The sequence below is a fragment of the Terrapene carolina genome, unplaced genomic scaffold (genome assembly GCF_002925995.2).
Source record: "Terrapene carolina triunguis isolate 2854851 unplaced genomic scaffold, T_m_triunguis-2.0 Scaffold139, whole genome shotgun sequence".
In the NCBI taxonomy this organism is placed as follows: domain Eukaryota; kingdom Metazoa; phylum Chordata; order Testudines; family Emydidae; genus Terrapene; species Terrapene triunguis.
The window spans coordinates 7475801-7492056 of NW_020664490.1; the positions used below are offsets into that span (position 1 = coordinate 7475801).

The window sequence follows — 16256 nt, forward strand, 5'->3', positions numbered from 1 at the left end:
AACAGAAGTATTGGGAGCATAAACTTTCGTGGGTAAGAACCTCACTTGCATCTGAAGAAGTGAGGTTCTTACCCACGAAAGCTTATGCTCCCAATACTTCTGTTAGTCTTAAAGGTGCCACAGGACCCTCTGTTGCTTTTTACAGATTCAGACTAACACGGCTACCCCTCTGATACTTAATTCCATGAGATTATACCTGGTAGTAAGCACTTTGTATGGGAGTAAATGTTTGCAGAATCAGTCCCATTCTTTGTAATGACACAATCACACTGTCATATATTTAATAGATTTTATGTTTAATCTGATATAACAGTCTTAAGGTGAAATATGGGGCCTGAACAATTTGAAAGAGTCTATATAACATCACTGTAATGTACTTTTGTGATTATAGCTGCCAGCAAAATATTGCTTAAAAGACCGCTAATATTCCTGTCCTCTTATCAAATATCCACTTTGTACTATATTGTTCTGTACCAGGGTTCCCACTGAATGTCTTGTGTCTCCTGCCTCATTTAATTCAACATTTTGATAGCCCAAACCAGTTCTGTAAGGATATAGCAGAGAGAATTGCTCAGGTAGGAAACTTATTTAGTACATCGTACATCATATTAAGTCTTGTGAATATTTTTGACTTGTTCTTAACATAATGTGACATTCATATTTAATTAGGTTTGTCTGGAAGAAAAGAACCCCAAGCTATCAAATCTTGCACATGTAATGACCCTTTATAAAACTCACAGCTATACAAGAGACTGTGCTACATGGGTAAATGTTGTTTGCCGTTACCTCCATGAAGCATTTGCTGACATTACCCTGAGTATGGTTACATATTTGGCTGAGGTAAGTTTTTAAAACCAAACAGTTTTCCATCTTCTATTGACAGACAAACTGAAGGGCTAAAGCCTCTTGGATATTCATTACAGATCTCCTATCCTCTGTTCTTATTCACAGTGCAGATATGAGAGCAGAATTTTGCTTTATGCTTTTTTGAAAAAATTAAACACTAAATGCAAAACATATCCAAAGTCAAGTAAAGTCCTCAAGTTGATTACTTGTTAAAGCTGTGCTTGCCGTGAATAAATAGGGTTTTCCACTACACCCAGAACTGGAGTACAAAGAAGGAGTGTGTAACTACCTTATGCATTTGTTAACCTTTTATAGTTTAAAGTTATGGGCTAGATTGTCCAACCCTTACTCGTGTTGGTGAGCACTTACAGGAGTTAGTATTTTCTGTCATTTCTTTCAATGGGACATAAGGGCTGCACAATCTAACCTAAATCACTTGTTACATAACAATCCATTTCTTGTTATAAATGTCCATGCCTAATGGATCCAAACACATTCTTTTAACTCCAGAGAGACCAATTCTTCTTCACTTCTTCTCTCCTCATTCATCAGTAATGGGTAATACCACCTGCCTGCAGAATTCAGAGGCCATCTAATGTTGCTGGAGACTCCAAGCTGGAGCCCCATTCTTCTGCTCAGGCCACCAGATTTTCTGCCCTGGCAGCAGAACAGGTTGGCACTTCAGATTTTCCCAACTATTTTGTTCTATAACTTTCATGTTTATTTGTTGCCATGCATGACTTCACTTTGCTTCTAGCTCCTCTCTCTCTCCCTTGAGGTGAGGAATCAGTGAAGTATTGAGGCTCTAATCCTCTGGCTTCTCCAGTTCAACATTTCTCTAGTGAGCACCCTCTGCCCTCCACTGTGGCAGCAGAGAAGCCCTGCAAACATCCAGCCAAGTCCAGGGGGGGAGCTATAGGGAGCTTTCCAGGAGCCTCACAGGATAAACTGAGCCCTGCTGCCACAAGCCATCATCCTCACTCTGCCAAGGGACAAACGATGCTCTGCTGCCATAAACCATTGACTGTCACTCTGCTGAGGTATGGGCTTCAGAAGGCTAACTATGCCCTGCTGCCACAAGCTGCTGACCCTTCACTCTGCCAGGGTGTGAGCTTGAGAGGTCAAGCTCTATGTCATGCTGCCGCTTTGCTGGAATACAGTCTCAAGAGCATGAGCTGTGTCCTGCTGCCACAAGCTGACCCTCCCCCTGCCAGGTTACAGGCTAGAGAGGATAACTGTGCCCTTTAGCCATAAAGTCTCTGACCTTTGCACTACCAGAACATGTGGCTTTGAGTCGGAGAGGTGTGGAGGGCTTCAACCCCCACCCAAAGCTGTAACTCCATCATGGGAGGCTCAACCAGGAGCATGACAATTCCCATAGAGAGGGGAACACCTCTCAGCCTGCTCAGGGTTTGCTTTTGCAAAGGCCAGAGACTCTTGAGTTCCAAATAGGCAAAAGCAAGCATCCCCTTTGTAAGGCAGCAGTTCAGATTGTTAATGAGCAAGTGGAGTAAATGTCAGGGTTTAAAACCTTTCTCCTTTTCCTCCCCACCCTGAGAGGGAAGTGTATGCTGGGGCATCTCCGCTTACAGGGGTTCTCTGACAGTTCTCTGTAGCAGGTACCCTGCCCCTTTCTTACCCTGCAGCATGTCTGAACCAGCAGAGAAGCCTGTTCCTCCTGCACAGCCCTAACTCAGGCTGCAGTGTAATGGGAATTGTGCCTGTCTAGTTTTCAGTCTGCCAAGGAATGGGGCTCAGAATCTGATGGGTAGGAAGGGGTCTCTCTCTTTGCCCTTCCTCTCTCCGTACTCTGGCTCCACACTAATGCATTGTAGGCCTTGCATGACATAAGTAACTTGCCTCACTTCTTAGTGGGCCAATTGGGAAGGTGAACGGAAGGTTAAGTTGTAAATTAGGGCTTAAGATGCAGTATGTGAGAGTCAGGATGTCTGTGTTAACTAAGATAAGCAGGAACACCCTGGTGCTACGGACAATGGATAAGATTAACTTGGAGTGTAAAGATCAGGTTATACATGAACTGTGCGTGGACAGAGCATGCTGTACAGGGATTGGTTCCTACAAAGTAACCAAGCCAATCTCAAATGTTGCAATGTATAGTGAATATTGTATAGTGAAATGTACTGTGTAAATATATATAAAGGAAGAGGTTTTCTGTGTAACTTTGGATGTGTGGTATGCTCTATACTCACCTCCTATGCTTGAGTTTGATCAATTCAGCGTAGCTTTGCTGTATGCCAAATAAAGGAACCCGAGTGACAAAATATGGAGTCAAAATGAGTTTTTGGATCGCAGAGAACTGGATGAAGTGTCCTCCAAGAGTAGACAAGGTGTTCTGGGCATGCTGAGTGACAAGGGTCTCTGAGAGAATCCCAGCAAGCATAAGAAGCACCTTAGGCAGACTGTGACCAGAACAGAGGTATGCAAAGCTTCCATTCCCCATACAGCTGCACCATCATGGAATTACAGGGAGGAAAATGAGAGAGCCCTTCCCGAGTTCAAATTGACTCCTGTTTTATGGAGTAAAGTCACAAGTGATACTAGATCTCTACTAAAGAGCTAACATGGGTGCCTGGAGAGCAGGCAGCAGACATCCTTTCAGGATCCTGTGGCCATTTAGCAGACTATTCCCACAGTGAAGGTATTTGTACCAGTACCCCCCCTGGGTTGAGGGATCCCTTGACCAGGATGAACAGGGTGCTACCTCCAACCTATAATTAGCCTGGGTAAGCACTCCTCATGTGCAACCTACTGATGAGTGTGTGTTTCAGGTCACCCTCTTTGCCAATGGACAAAAGATGTGAGTTGTTCTAGCCTCCAGCCTCAGAGCTTTGGCTCTTCAGCTCAAGCGGTAGCAGATCATGCTTTTAGCTTTGAAGGTTCCCCATTTCAATCCCCCATGTGTCAGTCATGAGAGTGGTTGTCACACATGCACCATGAAAAAAGTGTTAAACCAAAATGTTATATAAAAACATAAAGTTTGGGAACCAGTGAAAGACATAGTCACACCTTCAAAACAGAACTTCCTTCTAAAAGATTCCATAGGCCATAACAAGGAGGACACATTACACAGACATTTCAAAGCCTCAGCTGTAGACATTCAGTCCAAAACTTTGTCCTGTACTTAATAAGGAAAATATACTTGATGGCAAGCAGGTGACTCATTGCATGGGCTGAGAGGTTTCACTTCTATTCTGGTCAGATCTTTGATGTGACTTGTGACAAGAGCAGTGGCTCCTAACCCCGTGGCTATAAAGAAGCCATGTTACACTCATGAATAGCAAACAATCATATTAAACAGATATTTTAGGCATCCAGATTTACAGTCGAAGAGCTCTTTGGTAAAACATTAGAGAAATTAGTAGCTGAAATTGCAAACAGGCCTCAACCCTCACTACCAAAGCCAACATAGCAATCCGCTGGTCACTGTCAACACCAAAGGTGTTCATGAAGGGACTATTCCCCTAAGAGAGGGAAGAATCTGGAGCAGAAGCTCCTAATGAAACCTGCATGTATTTTCTTCCCAAAGCAACAAAATCCTCAGTATGACAAAGAGAAAATGAGCATTTGTGTGAATTCTCAATTCCTGTACAGGACTCTTCTTTCTGCTCTATTCTTTACACCCAGAGTCAGAAGAAATGGCTGTTAGTAGTCACAGCCAGGCTCAGGCAGGGACAATATAGCAATCAGTGTCTTGTCCAGAGAAAGAGACCCATTCATAGCTTGCCAGCTGCTTGAACGGATTCATACCCAGGCATGAATCTGGTAATAATTTTACCATCACGGTAAAGATTTGCAAAGATCCAAAACTTGATTGCATCATCCATTGCTTGGCAGTGGTCCTCTGTAGACAGTTCTCTCTGGTGGCTCAGATTGCTGGTGCTATGCACTGGGTCAACCCCTGAATGCTTTTTCTCAAAATGTACTTCCAATTCCTTCTAAATACATGGAACCACTCAGCAGAGACCATGCAAATTAGGTGTCATTCCCAGATCATATCCAAGTGTCCCTTTGTGGGCAGGTAAGTATGAGCAACATGCTGAAAACCATCCCATTTTTTACTGTAGCACCTTACGTATGCACTATGGAAGCAAGTCTTGCAGTATGGGGAGCATACTTGGAGACTGATTTCCAAAATCTCAGCATATATCCTTTTAGTTCTCCTCTTCAACAGCCCTATCAAATGCATGTGTGTACAAAAACATATAAATGTGACCACATGGACTCAGACCAGTGGTCCAGTGAGTCCAGTATCATCTCTGACACTAGCCAGCACTAGCCACTTCAGAGGAATGTGCAAGAAACCCTGTAGTGGGCAGTTATAGTGTTCATAGGGGAAGTTTCTTTTTACTTCCCATTAGAGGTTTGCTTAAGACTGAAGCATGCATGTTTATATTCCTTCCAAAGCCAAGGGATAAGCAGAGGTCAGAACCTCTCTGTGATAAAGGAAATAATGTCCTGGGTAGAGAAGAATGCTGTTTTTCAAGACAGTTCACATAAAGGATGCAGAAAAGAGGAAAAAGCAGAACTGAAGTCCCACCTCATCCCACTCCACCACTGGCCCAGAAGGCACTTCAGACTTGATAGACAACTAAGGAACCTCCATTGCACCTGCAGAAAACACCAGTCCTCTCAAATTCTTTCATTTAGACCTGGACAACGTACAATTAACAGGATGGGCATGGGAAGAGAAATGTAGTTTATCAGAGTTTCTCCATTAGCATCATAGATATTTTTTGGTATCCAGATAGAATTCAACCAGGAAATTACAATGATTGATCTGGTCAAATTACATTTCTGTGTGAGGAGAAATGGAATGCTCTCTGGGGCAAGGGTTGTCTTGTTTGTACAGTGCCCAGCCATAGGGGGTCCAGGGCTCTGGATGCTACCATAATATAAACAATAATAGTAACCACAAAGTTCTGGTGATCTCATTTACACTAGAGATTCTCCAGGATGGTTCACTGGAGTCCTACAACCAAGCACCATGGGAAAGTGGGTTCTTCAGACAGGCACATCAGACTCCTTATCTGAGTATCATCAGGTGTCAAAATTAATCAAAATAACAGATTAGACAAGACTGTGGCTGGCTTTTTTTAGTTGGCATCACCTCCAAAAGATAAGGTTGGAATTAGTTCCTCTGTCCATACAGAACCACACTACTGTTGTCATGAGGAAAAAAGCTACTTGTACTGCTCCAGAAGCCTTTCTCTTCAGATGAGTTTTTATTTCTACAATTACTGGTAAATAGGGTTCCCCCATCATTTTGTTCTATTCCTTTGCACCCCTTTGGAAGGTTGTGGCATATATGGGCATTCTTAGAGCTCTAAAGATATTTTTCAAGCATATGGAGTATACATGCCAGTTGTACCCTGTTCATCTCATCCGGTCCAAAATGCCAAGTTTTTAGGACCTCAGTGTTCCTATAGGTGCAATGTTAAAATCCTGCACCAGTTGGCATGCTAGGAAACCAATTACAAAGGAGTCAGGGCTCACTCTGTGAGGTCCCTGGTGGCATTGTGGGTAAAATGATATGAGCCTAATCTGAGGAAGATTTGCAACGTGGATTTCCATTCCCCTGCAGAGGCATCCTTTGGTAGGAAAGTGTTGATGGGTCGGTTCCCAAATAATTCCTTAAATTATACAGCTCTTACTCTATATGGGGGGAATTCTTGTTTCTGCCTATTATTCTACTGTAATAATAATTAAAACTCTGTTTCTTCCCCCCCCCCCACTTTTGTGATTCATTGTTCACTACTTCCCATTATTGGTGAATGAGAAGGGAAGCTGTGCTGCAGAATGAAAAATTTCTTACCTGGTTATTTTCTTTCTGCTAGGAGCTTTTCTCCTCATTGAACCCAACCTACTAATCTGGGAAATGACTGGAATACAATTTGTAAAATTTGAAATTTTTCTCTAAAAGGAGACTTGGACATATAATGATCTTAAGTTTATTTACATATTATATCAAATTGTTGTGTTAATGCTAATAATTGACTGCTGGAGTATTTCTGCAGCTTTGGGAGAACTTTTCTGGCAGCCAGAGCTGAAAGGTGGGGCTTAGTCCTAGAGCCTCCAACAACATTAGGCCACCTCCAACTTCCACATGTGAGAGGTATTACCTGTTAGCAACGCATGAGGAGAGAAGCCACTAACAAAAAATTTTTAGATCAGAAATTTCTTATTCATGTGACACACAAATCCTTAAGGCTCTAATCTTTGAAGCCAGTGGAACTACTCACATACGCCAGGTTAAGCATAATCATGTTTGCAAAATCAAGATCTTGTACCCTGGATGCAGATACAAACATTCCAGAGTTTGGGGATATTTAAAGCTAGGGGGTTAGTTTAGGCTCATCTCTATATTAATCTCTACCGTGAGAGAGACCAGGCATTCCATCTTCCTACCTAGCGAATATGTGTTTCCATGGAAGCTATCGCTGGAGAGCATTGGTAGTAAAATTTATTGGGTAAATATAATTTGCTGTCTGAATAACAGTGGTCTAATTCTTTCTGCCTGTGTTTCCTCAACCTTTTCCTCAGACTTCCAGCCAAGGAAAAAATAAAAAGATGTTTGGCTATTTTTTATTGGCTGTCTCTCTCAATTAAATTCTGAATTTCAGCTGTCAGCTTATTCTGTCCTTGTACAGGCTTTCTGGATAGCTTAGAATAGGAATACTGGGCAGACAAGAAGCTTTGTTTCATTATCAGAACATGGTTAATTAGCTCCAGACTCCATAATTTACCTTTTGTAGTTTGTCTTGTTCGTAACATCATCACTAATTATTGTAACAAGACATTCTAAAATTGTCTTCCAACTAGGGAAATGCTGTCTGTACATGACTGATATTGGTGCTGTTTTATTTGAGAAACAACCTTTCAAAATCCAGTTATTTTCACTTGTTTTTTCATAGCTACTAGAAAAGGGCCTTCCCAGCATGCAACAGTCCCTCTTGCAGATGATCTACAGTCTTCTTAGTTATATGGACTTGTCAGGTATTCCTGTTAAACAATTTAACATGGAAGTGTTAAAGACAATTGAAAAATATGTGCAGGTAAATATTGCATCTTCCTTATATTAAAATATGAATTGAACAGTAGTTACTGTGAAATATTAAACTTTCATATAGGAACTTAGGAATTACCACACTGACACACAATATCTAGTCCAATATTCTCCCTCTGTCTCTGCTATATATAATAATGTATCTATTTGCAAGTAAATGCAAAACTGTACCATGATACCATGTCCCAAATCTCTTCCTGACCTAACTGGTAATTAATTCATACTCTGAAGTATGAGGGTTGATGGTAGTCCTGTAATTTTTTCCTTCTCATTTAACTGCAGATGTTATTTATATAAATGTCCATTCCTTTAAAAAAAAAAAACTTTATTCTACTAGTACTATTTCTAGAACTCAATTTTGTACTGAATTCCAAAATCTATGAATGATTTCAATATTTAACTTACTTTAATTGTGTGTCATCGCTTTTAGTCTTTGTTAAGATTCGTGATTAATAATATGGCTGTAAATGTATTGTTAATTGATGTACATTCTTATTTCACATTGTTTTGATAAAAACAATATCTACTTCTAGAGCATTCACTGGAGAGAAGCCTTGAACATCTTGAAGTTGGTAGTTTCTCGCTCTGCCAGCCTGGTTTTACCTTCCTATCAACACGGTGATCTTTCAAAAATGGAAATACATCGAGTGTGGAACAGTACTTCAAAGGAACTGCCAGGGAAAACTTTGGAGTTTCATTTCGATATTTCTGAGGTACTATATATATAACAAGGAAACTCTACTAGTTCAGACCTTAATTTCCATCTTAGTTCTTTATGAAAGTTGAAGAATTGGGAAGCAGGGAAAATTTCAAGACATTATCTTAAAAACATTGTTTTAGATCCAGAGTTAAACTTAATGACCTATATGGGAAGACCATGTTCTTCTTTGAGTAGTGTGCCTCTGGGTGCTTCACTTAAGGTGCATGAACACCTTTGATTGTAGATTTTCATTAGCAGCATCTGTTCAGCCCACATATGCGCCGTTGATATCCTTGTGCCTCACACCAAGGCTATATTAGGCTGCATGGACGAACCACCCTCAGTTCCTTCTCAACCACCTCGGCATGAGTGACTGCTCTCTTGGGACTGGGAGCAACCTGAATATTTTGTGATTGTTTGTGTAAGTGATATGTATCACTAAGTCCAGCTTGCTTGGGTGGCAAGATAGACCGGAGAGCCCAAGGGAACTGTCTGTGACTCCAAGGTAAGACTCTGACAGTGATCTAGGAGTTCACATTTGTTCCTGGATTGGTGAAATCTAATTATAGAACATACCACCATTTTGGGGTGTCTGCCCTGCTTTTGACAGTCTACCATGAGATTGGCACTCTCGGTCATGAGCCACTCCAGACAGCATGACAGAAGTGATAACATCGGGCTATACCATCCATTTTACTGCCCTCCCACCTCCTTGTTCCCCTTCCTCATCCATCTATAGGGACCCCTCTCATGACTCCCTGTTAAGACAGGAATTAAATTCCCTTCTTTGGTTAGGAGCAGTAGAACCAGTCCCTGCTCAGCACAGGGGGAGAGCTTTCTGTCTGAGGTATTTCCTCATACCATAGAAAAACAGAGGGTGGAGACCAATCTTGGATCTCAGACTCCTAAAAAAAATCATAAAGTCTCAGAAGTTCAGGATGGTGACCCTGGCAGCTATAATTCTTTCTCTAAAGTCAATGGATTAGTTTTCAGCCCTTGACCTTTAAGACACATACTTCTATATAGCAGTACACCTGTCTCACAAAAAGTTCCTGCATTTTTTTCATAGGCCAGAATAATTTTCAGTGTCAGGTCCTGTTTGGCCTCTCCTCGGCTCCGAGAGTGTTTTCAAAGGGTCTATTGGTGGTTGCCTACTTGCGTCATCAGACGATCACAGTATTCCCATACCTCAATGACCGGCTGCTCCAAGGATCAATCATACCACAAGGTGTCATCTGCCCCGAAAAAACACTTTCCCTGTTCTTAGATTTGGGCCTGACTCCCATTCAGAACATACAATTTATAGGGCCATCCCTGGCTCTTTAGTAGCCAAGGCCTTCCTTCCCATGGACAAGTTTGTAACATTATCAAAGCTTGTCAGAACTATTCAAAAGAGCCCTCAGACTTGAGTCAGAAACTCTCTTCAACTCCTCGATTACGTGGCAGCTTGTACCTTTGTGTCCGAACATGCGAGGTTACATCTTTGCTATTTCTAGGAGTAGAGGTGACACGTTGGGGGCATGTGGGGTCACATCCCCCCCCCCCCCAATTGCTTGGTCATATGGTGGGCTGGGCCCCCTCCCTGTGCAGCAGCTGAGCCGATGAACTGTGCCGGGCAGAGAGAGGCAGGAGCAAAGGAACAGCTGGGAGCTGCATGGAGGAGCTGCTCCTTGCCTGGGGGTCATGACTCAAGCTGTTCTAGGGTTGTGCCCCTCCTACCCCATCAGCAGGCATGGAACATCTGTGCTAAGGCGTGGCTCATCAGTTTACTCACCAAACAAACACAGCCTAGACAAGCAGGTGTCAGTTCCCAAGTAGGTAAAGCATTCCCTAGACTGGTGAAAGGTTCATCGCAATGTAGGGGCAGGCATTCCTTTTCTTCAGCCAACACCAACGGTAACCACGGATGCTCTCACAGTACAGGGGAAATGATCACCCCAGGAAACCTCCCTCAATATCAACCTGCTGGAGCTCACAGCAAACAGAAATTGGTGTCTTCATTTTCTGCCTCTCATCAGGCACAGATCCATGAGGATCATGATGGACAACATGGCCTGTGTGTTCTGTATCAGTCAGCATGGGGGAGCGAGATTCCCCTTCCCTCTGTGCTGAAGTGATAAGGTTATGGAACTGGTGCATAAAACATCACATAGGAATCTCGCAATGTATCTTCCGGTCAAACAAAATGTCATGGCTGATGCTCTCAGCAGGTATTTTCCCCAAGACTACAAATGGGAGCTGAATCCCCAGGTCCTGGTCAGCATTTTTCAGATTTGAGGATTACCAGAAGTGGCGCATTTTGCAACAACTGTGAATAAAAAATGCCACATATTTTGTTCAAGAGGAGGGTTAGGTCACTATTCCCTGGGAACACCTTCCTACTCCCTGGGAATGGGAAAGCTGTTTTATGCTTTTCCCCAGATGCTTTTGATCCTCAGAGCGGTGAACAAAATCATACAGGATGGGATCAGAGTCATTCTAATAGCCCCAACGTGGTCGAGGTAAGCGTGGTTTCCTTGCCTGCTCCAGCTAGCTCTCTGTCCACCAATACATCTTCCAATCACTCCTCCACTCCTCTCCCAGTTGACTGCTGCATCCCAATCTCAGCCTTCTCCGCCTCAAGGCGTGGCTCCTCGATGGTTTGTGGGGCTAGAGTCATCCTGTTCTGCAGAGGTACAGCACATATTATTAAACAGCAGGAAAGATTCTACTAGAAATACTTCAGAAGTGGAGACGATTTAGTCACTTGTGTGAACTCCAGGACACTGACCAGCAATGTGGCCCGCTTCTGCTTGTTGTGGAATACCTTTTGCAGTTAAAGAAAATAAGGCTGTCACTTAGTTCTCCCAAAATTCATCTGGCAGTCCTAACAGCTTTTCATACCATTATTGAAAAGTTCTCCATGTTTTCTCACCCTGAAAACGTAAGGTTGATGAAAGGCCTGGGAAATTTCTTTCCACTGGTTAAAGGCCCTACCCCTGTTTGGGACTTTAACCGGGTTCTTAAAAGTCTCAGGAAGCCTTCCTTTGAATGGATAATGACCTGCTCCTTATCGAATTTGTCTATGAAAACAGTCTTCCTAGTGGCTATTACCTCAGCCTGCAGAGTTGGAGAGATTGGGGCCTTAATGGCAGAACCTCCTTTCACAGTTCTCTACAAGGATAAGGTTCCTTATGTCCACGTCCCAGGTTTCTGAATTTCATCTGAATCAGATCACTTACCTGACAATTTTCTTTCTGAAACCACACAAGTCCAACGTGGAGACTGTACTCCATATTCTAGATGTCAGAAGGGCGTTATTTACATAGGACTAAATAATTCCTTAAATCCCCTAGCCTGTACATTTCATTTGCAGACAGATCAAAAGGATCTGCAATTTATACCCAAAGGCTATCAAAATGGATTTTGGAGTGTGTTATAGCTTGTTACCAGCACTTCCCTCCCCACCCCCCGCCTCCCGGCTGGCATGTCAGCTCACTCAACAAGGTCAGAATCTACATCTATGGCTCTAATTTAAAATGTCCCATTTGCTGAGATCTGTAGAGCTACTACACAGTCTTTGGTACATTTCTTCTCCAGACACTATGCTTTAGTCAGTGCCTCCAGATCTGAAGCAGCAATTGGCAATGCAGTTCTTTCCTCGGTAATGGACTTGACTCTGAAACTCCCTGATGGGATACAGCTTGGGAGTCACCTGAAGTGGAGCACCCCTAGGGACACTACTTGAAGAAGAAAGAGAAGTTACTCACCCTGTACAGTAACTCTAGTTCTTCAGGGTGTGTCCCCCTATAGGTGCTCCACTACCAGCCCTCTTTCCCCTCTGCATTGGAGTTTCCATCTGAGACTTGGCAGTGGAGAAGGAATTAAGGGTGGTTTGCCTGCGCAGCCTGATATAGTGTCAGTGCAGGGCACAAGGATATCAACAGCAAATGCGCGGGCTGAACAGACACTGCTAATGAAAATCTCCCATCGAAGGCGCATGGGCTGCACACACACCTGAAGTGGAGCACCCCTAGGGACACACTATCTTGAAGAACTAGAGTTACTGCACAGGGTGAGCAACCTCTCTTTTTGGTTTTGGTTTCAACTTATTTTTTAAGAACCTGGGATTCCAAGGGAAAAACTCTAAAAAAATAAAAAAAAAAAAAACAACCACCACCACCTGTGGGGGAAAAAACAAATATATATAGGGCATGTGTGCGTGTGTGTTACATTTCGCATCTTTATAACATAGCTGTTGACTTGATTAATTTAAATACAAATTATAATAAACTCTTCTTTTTAAAAATGTACAAAAATATGTTACCTGAGTAAAACCGTATTATCTAGTTTCAGACTGGAGTCTTTTGACAGGAGATATTTTGACCATGCAAACACTTACATACATACTTAACTTTATGGGACTATTCACCTGATTAAAGTTAATCACATGTGTGTATGCAGGATTGGAGACTTATTCTTACAACAGCTACTGAGAAACAGGGTTTATAAAGGAAACACTACCACGAAAGGATATACTTTTAGTATTTTTCCATAAATGTTTTCTCGCTCTTATTGTCCTGGGCTCTCTGAGCACTCTGGACTGATCCAGCAAAACATTTCAGTATGTGCGTAAGTGGTCTGCTGGATCAGAGCCAGAGTGCTCAGCACCCTGCAGAAAAACCCCTGTAACAACAGCCTGTGTTAAAATAAGTTTATTTAACAAAATTTGCTTTTATCCATTGCCGGTTCAGTAAACTCATATATTACTGTAAGTTGCTCCTGAATGCTGAGGTGCTGGCATTGTTGGGGGCAGAGGCACTGTGAAGAATATATGGTGGAAAAAATAAATGTAAAGATTTATATGGGGCTTATAAACAGAAAAACAAAAAATAGGTAAAATTTTGGGCATACCTGTCTTCAGAATGACATTCATCTGCAAGTGAGCTAACAGGTCATTAACATTATTCTACATAATGCAGCTCTGTGTTATTTCAGACTCCAATTATTGGGAGACGATATGATGAGCTACAGAGTTCTGCTGGCCGAGATGGTAAACCCCGGGCAATGGCTGTCACTCGAAGCACTTCCTCAACCTCCTCAGGTTCTAATTCCAATGTCCTCGTTCCTGTGAGCTGGAAAAGGCCTCAGTATTCTCAGGTAGAATTCCCACTAAGTTCCTGTAATGGAGCCCCCTATTCATTAAAATATGCCTGCAGCATTGCTCCTGAATGTGACCTTGTTTTGCACTATTGGATTTTGTTAGCTGCCAGCTAAAGAAAAAACATGCAAAATATATTTATTTATTTATTGCTACTGTTAAGCATATTGGAGATTTGGGATGATTCAAAAACTTATACATGTGCTTAATTTCAAGATCTTGAGTAGTCTCAGTGAAGTTATACATGTGTTTTAGTGCTTTACTAGTTTAGGGCCTAATGAAATAAATAGACCATTTTTTAAATTTTTTTAAGTACTGAAAAAATATTACCTGCTGCTTTTATCTATTTCCCTGTATGTGTAGTTGCTCTAAAATAATTCCTTTAACATCAAACCAGTGAGTCTCTGATCATAGTTTTTCCTAAAAACATATCCCTCTAGTTTCCAACAGAATGAATAAAGAATGATGCTAAAATTAAAAATGTTTTTTCTAGAAAAGGACAAAGGAAAAGCTGGTACACGTCCTTACCCTGTGTGGTCAAGATGTGGGGCTGAGCAAAAACCCTTCAGTGAGTCTTGCTTCATTGACTGTTTCGTCTTTTGTTGTTTTTGTATCTTTAATTTTAAATATCAAGAACTTTCTCTCACTGAATTTCAGAGGTGTTTTAATTTATTCCATGTCACAAAACCATCATTGTAGTTAGCACAATCTGGCACATGTTGCATTTCTCAGCACAAAGGACAGTGATTGAGCATGAAGCGTAAACAGCCCTCTCACTTTTAGAAGCTGTTCTTCCAGAACAGGTTATGGAGCAGTTCGGTGGAGCGTTGTTGGGATGCTGGCACTATCACTGTCCAAGCTTTACGTGTTCTATGGATAGATCATTTTGGTCTCCAGTACTGTCAATCTAGCTCCTTTCAGAAGGCCTAAATTCAATTACAGAAAAAGCAATGAAGATTAGCACCCTTATCATCCCATGAGATAATGATTCTAACATTACTCTTTATGGAAATGAGTATTGTCTCATGCAGTGGAATGTATAGTGGACTATTCCAATTTTGTTGGTTGATCGAGGGATTTTTTAAATTTCAAAGGTAAAGATTTGTATTTATTTTCTTTAAAATAATGCTTAAACATTTTAAAAGCACTATATAAATCTTGAGTACTTCGTGATACATTATTACTATGTCACTCTTGCTATTATGTTGTGGATGTGTTCTCAGTTTGAACAAAACAGGAACCCACAGAATGAATTGTTCTCATCTAAACTGCAGACATTGTTCAGTAGGAAAGGAAAAGCTACCGCTGCACAAATTAGTCTGTGTTAGGTTTCCTAATCTCTCCACATGCTTAAGCATGTTTAACTAGAGGTTTTCTGGTGAAAGTATTAACTCATCCCCTTGACAATCCTTTCTGCAATGGGCTCTTTGAATTTCATTCCCATAAATGTATATAAACATTTAGGCAACATCAGTCTGCAGCCATTAGGAGGTAGCTATTACATTCTTGGACATGTTCCTGCAGCATGAAGTTGTGTCTTTGTACAAGATTTAATCTCAAGGCACCTGTCCAACATAAATAATAAAAGAGCGTGTTCTAAAAATACCAGCTAAAGGAATTAGGTGTGTACTGGAAATACAGTCTTCTGAATAACCAATTCAGCTTTTACTAACAAGCAACCAGAGGGGAAAGTTTCTCAAAAGAGAAATCTTTTGAATTGTAGGTAATTTTTTCTTCATGTGGTGATTTGGATCTGATTGAGCACCAGACAAGCTTGGTGTCTTCAGAAGACGGAACGAGGGAACAAGAGAACATGGACGATTCAAACAGTGAACAACAGTTCAGAGTCTTTAGGGACTTCGATTTCCTAGATGTTGAACTGGAAGATGGGGAGGTACAGTATATTCTCTATGAAATGGCTTTGCTTAAGTTTTATCTCTGGCTAAAACACAATTTAACACTTCTTATTACTAAGTAATTCACTCTTTATAACATAAAAATATAACTGTATGATTCTAGATTTGATTTTCAATAAACGTATTTATAATGTTCACAGTGTTGTGACAGTAGCTTAACATTGGCAAGCTACCACACCTTCCTGTCTGAACCCACTTTAATGCACACTGCAATTACTACTGAAAGGCAAAGCTGCAGTTCTAATGACAACACAAATATCAGGTTTCTGTAACTTTAAGGTGAAATTAAAAGCTTTGAAACACAAGTTGTTGAAGATCCCAAATTGTTAACAAAATATATCTGCAGCTTTTAAGAATTTACATTATAAAACAAAAAAGTTTAAAATCAGTTCTTTCATCAATAACCTGCCAAAACCTGAATTCAAGCCCTCAGGGTTCTATTACTCCTGCAACAGTTGATGAAATCACTAACATTTGAGCACTTAAAAGGATGCAGTTTCTGCTCTGCCTTGAGTGTCAATGATTTCATGGCTCTTGCAAGAGCAAAACAGAGCCCTGAGGCTTGAGATC

The 16256-nt window shown here is 41.4% G+C and overlaps 1 protein-coding gene across 1 annotated transcript in view; it reads left to right on the top strand.

Annotated features, from left to right (window-relative positions):
* LOC112113029 (protein furry homolog) overlaps nucleotides 1–16256 on the top strand; it is a 285155-nt gene that overhangs the window by 212003 nt on the left and 56896 nt on the right. The window contains exons 45-51 of the mRNA XM_029911959.1: nucleotides 478–575; nucleotides 670–840; nucleotides 7779–7919; nucleotides 8464–8643; nucleotides 13608–13769; nucleotides 14264–14338; nucleotides 15494–15664. Coding sequence (XP_029767819.1) covers nucleotides 478–575; nucleotides 670–840; nucleotides 7779–7919; nucleotides 8464–8643; nucleotides 13608–13769; nucleotides 14264–14338; nucleotides 15494–15664 — 998 coding nt within the window. The remainder of the gene's footprint in view (nucleotides 1–477; nucleotides 576–669; nucleotides 841–7778; nucleotides 7920–8463; nucleotides 8644–13607; nucleotides 13770–14263; nucleotides 14339–15493; nucleotides 15665–16256) is intronic.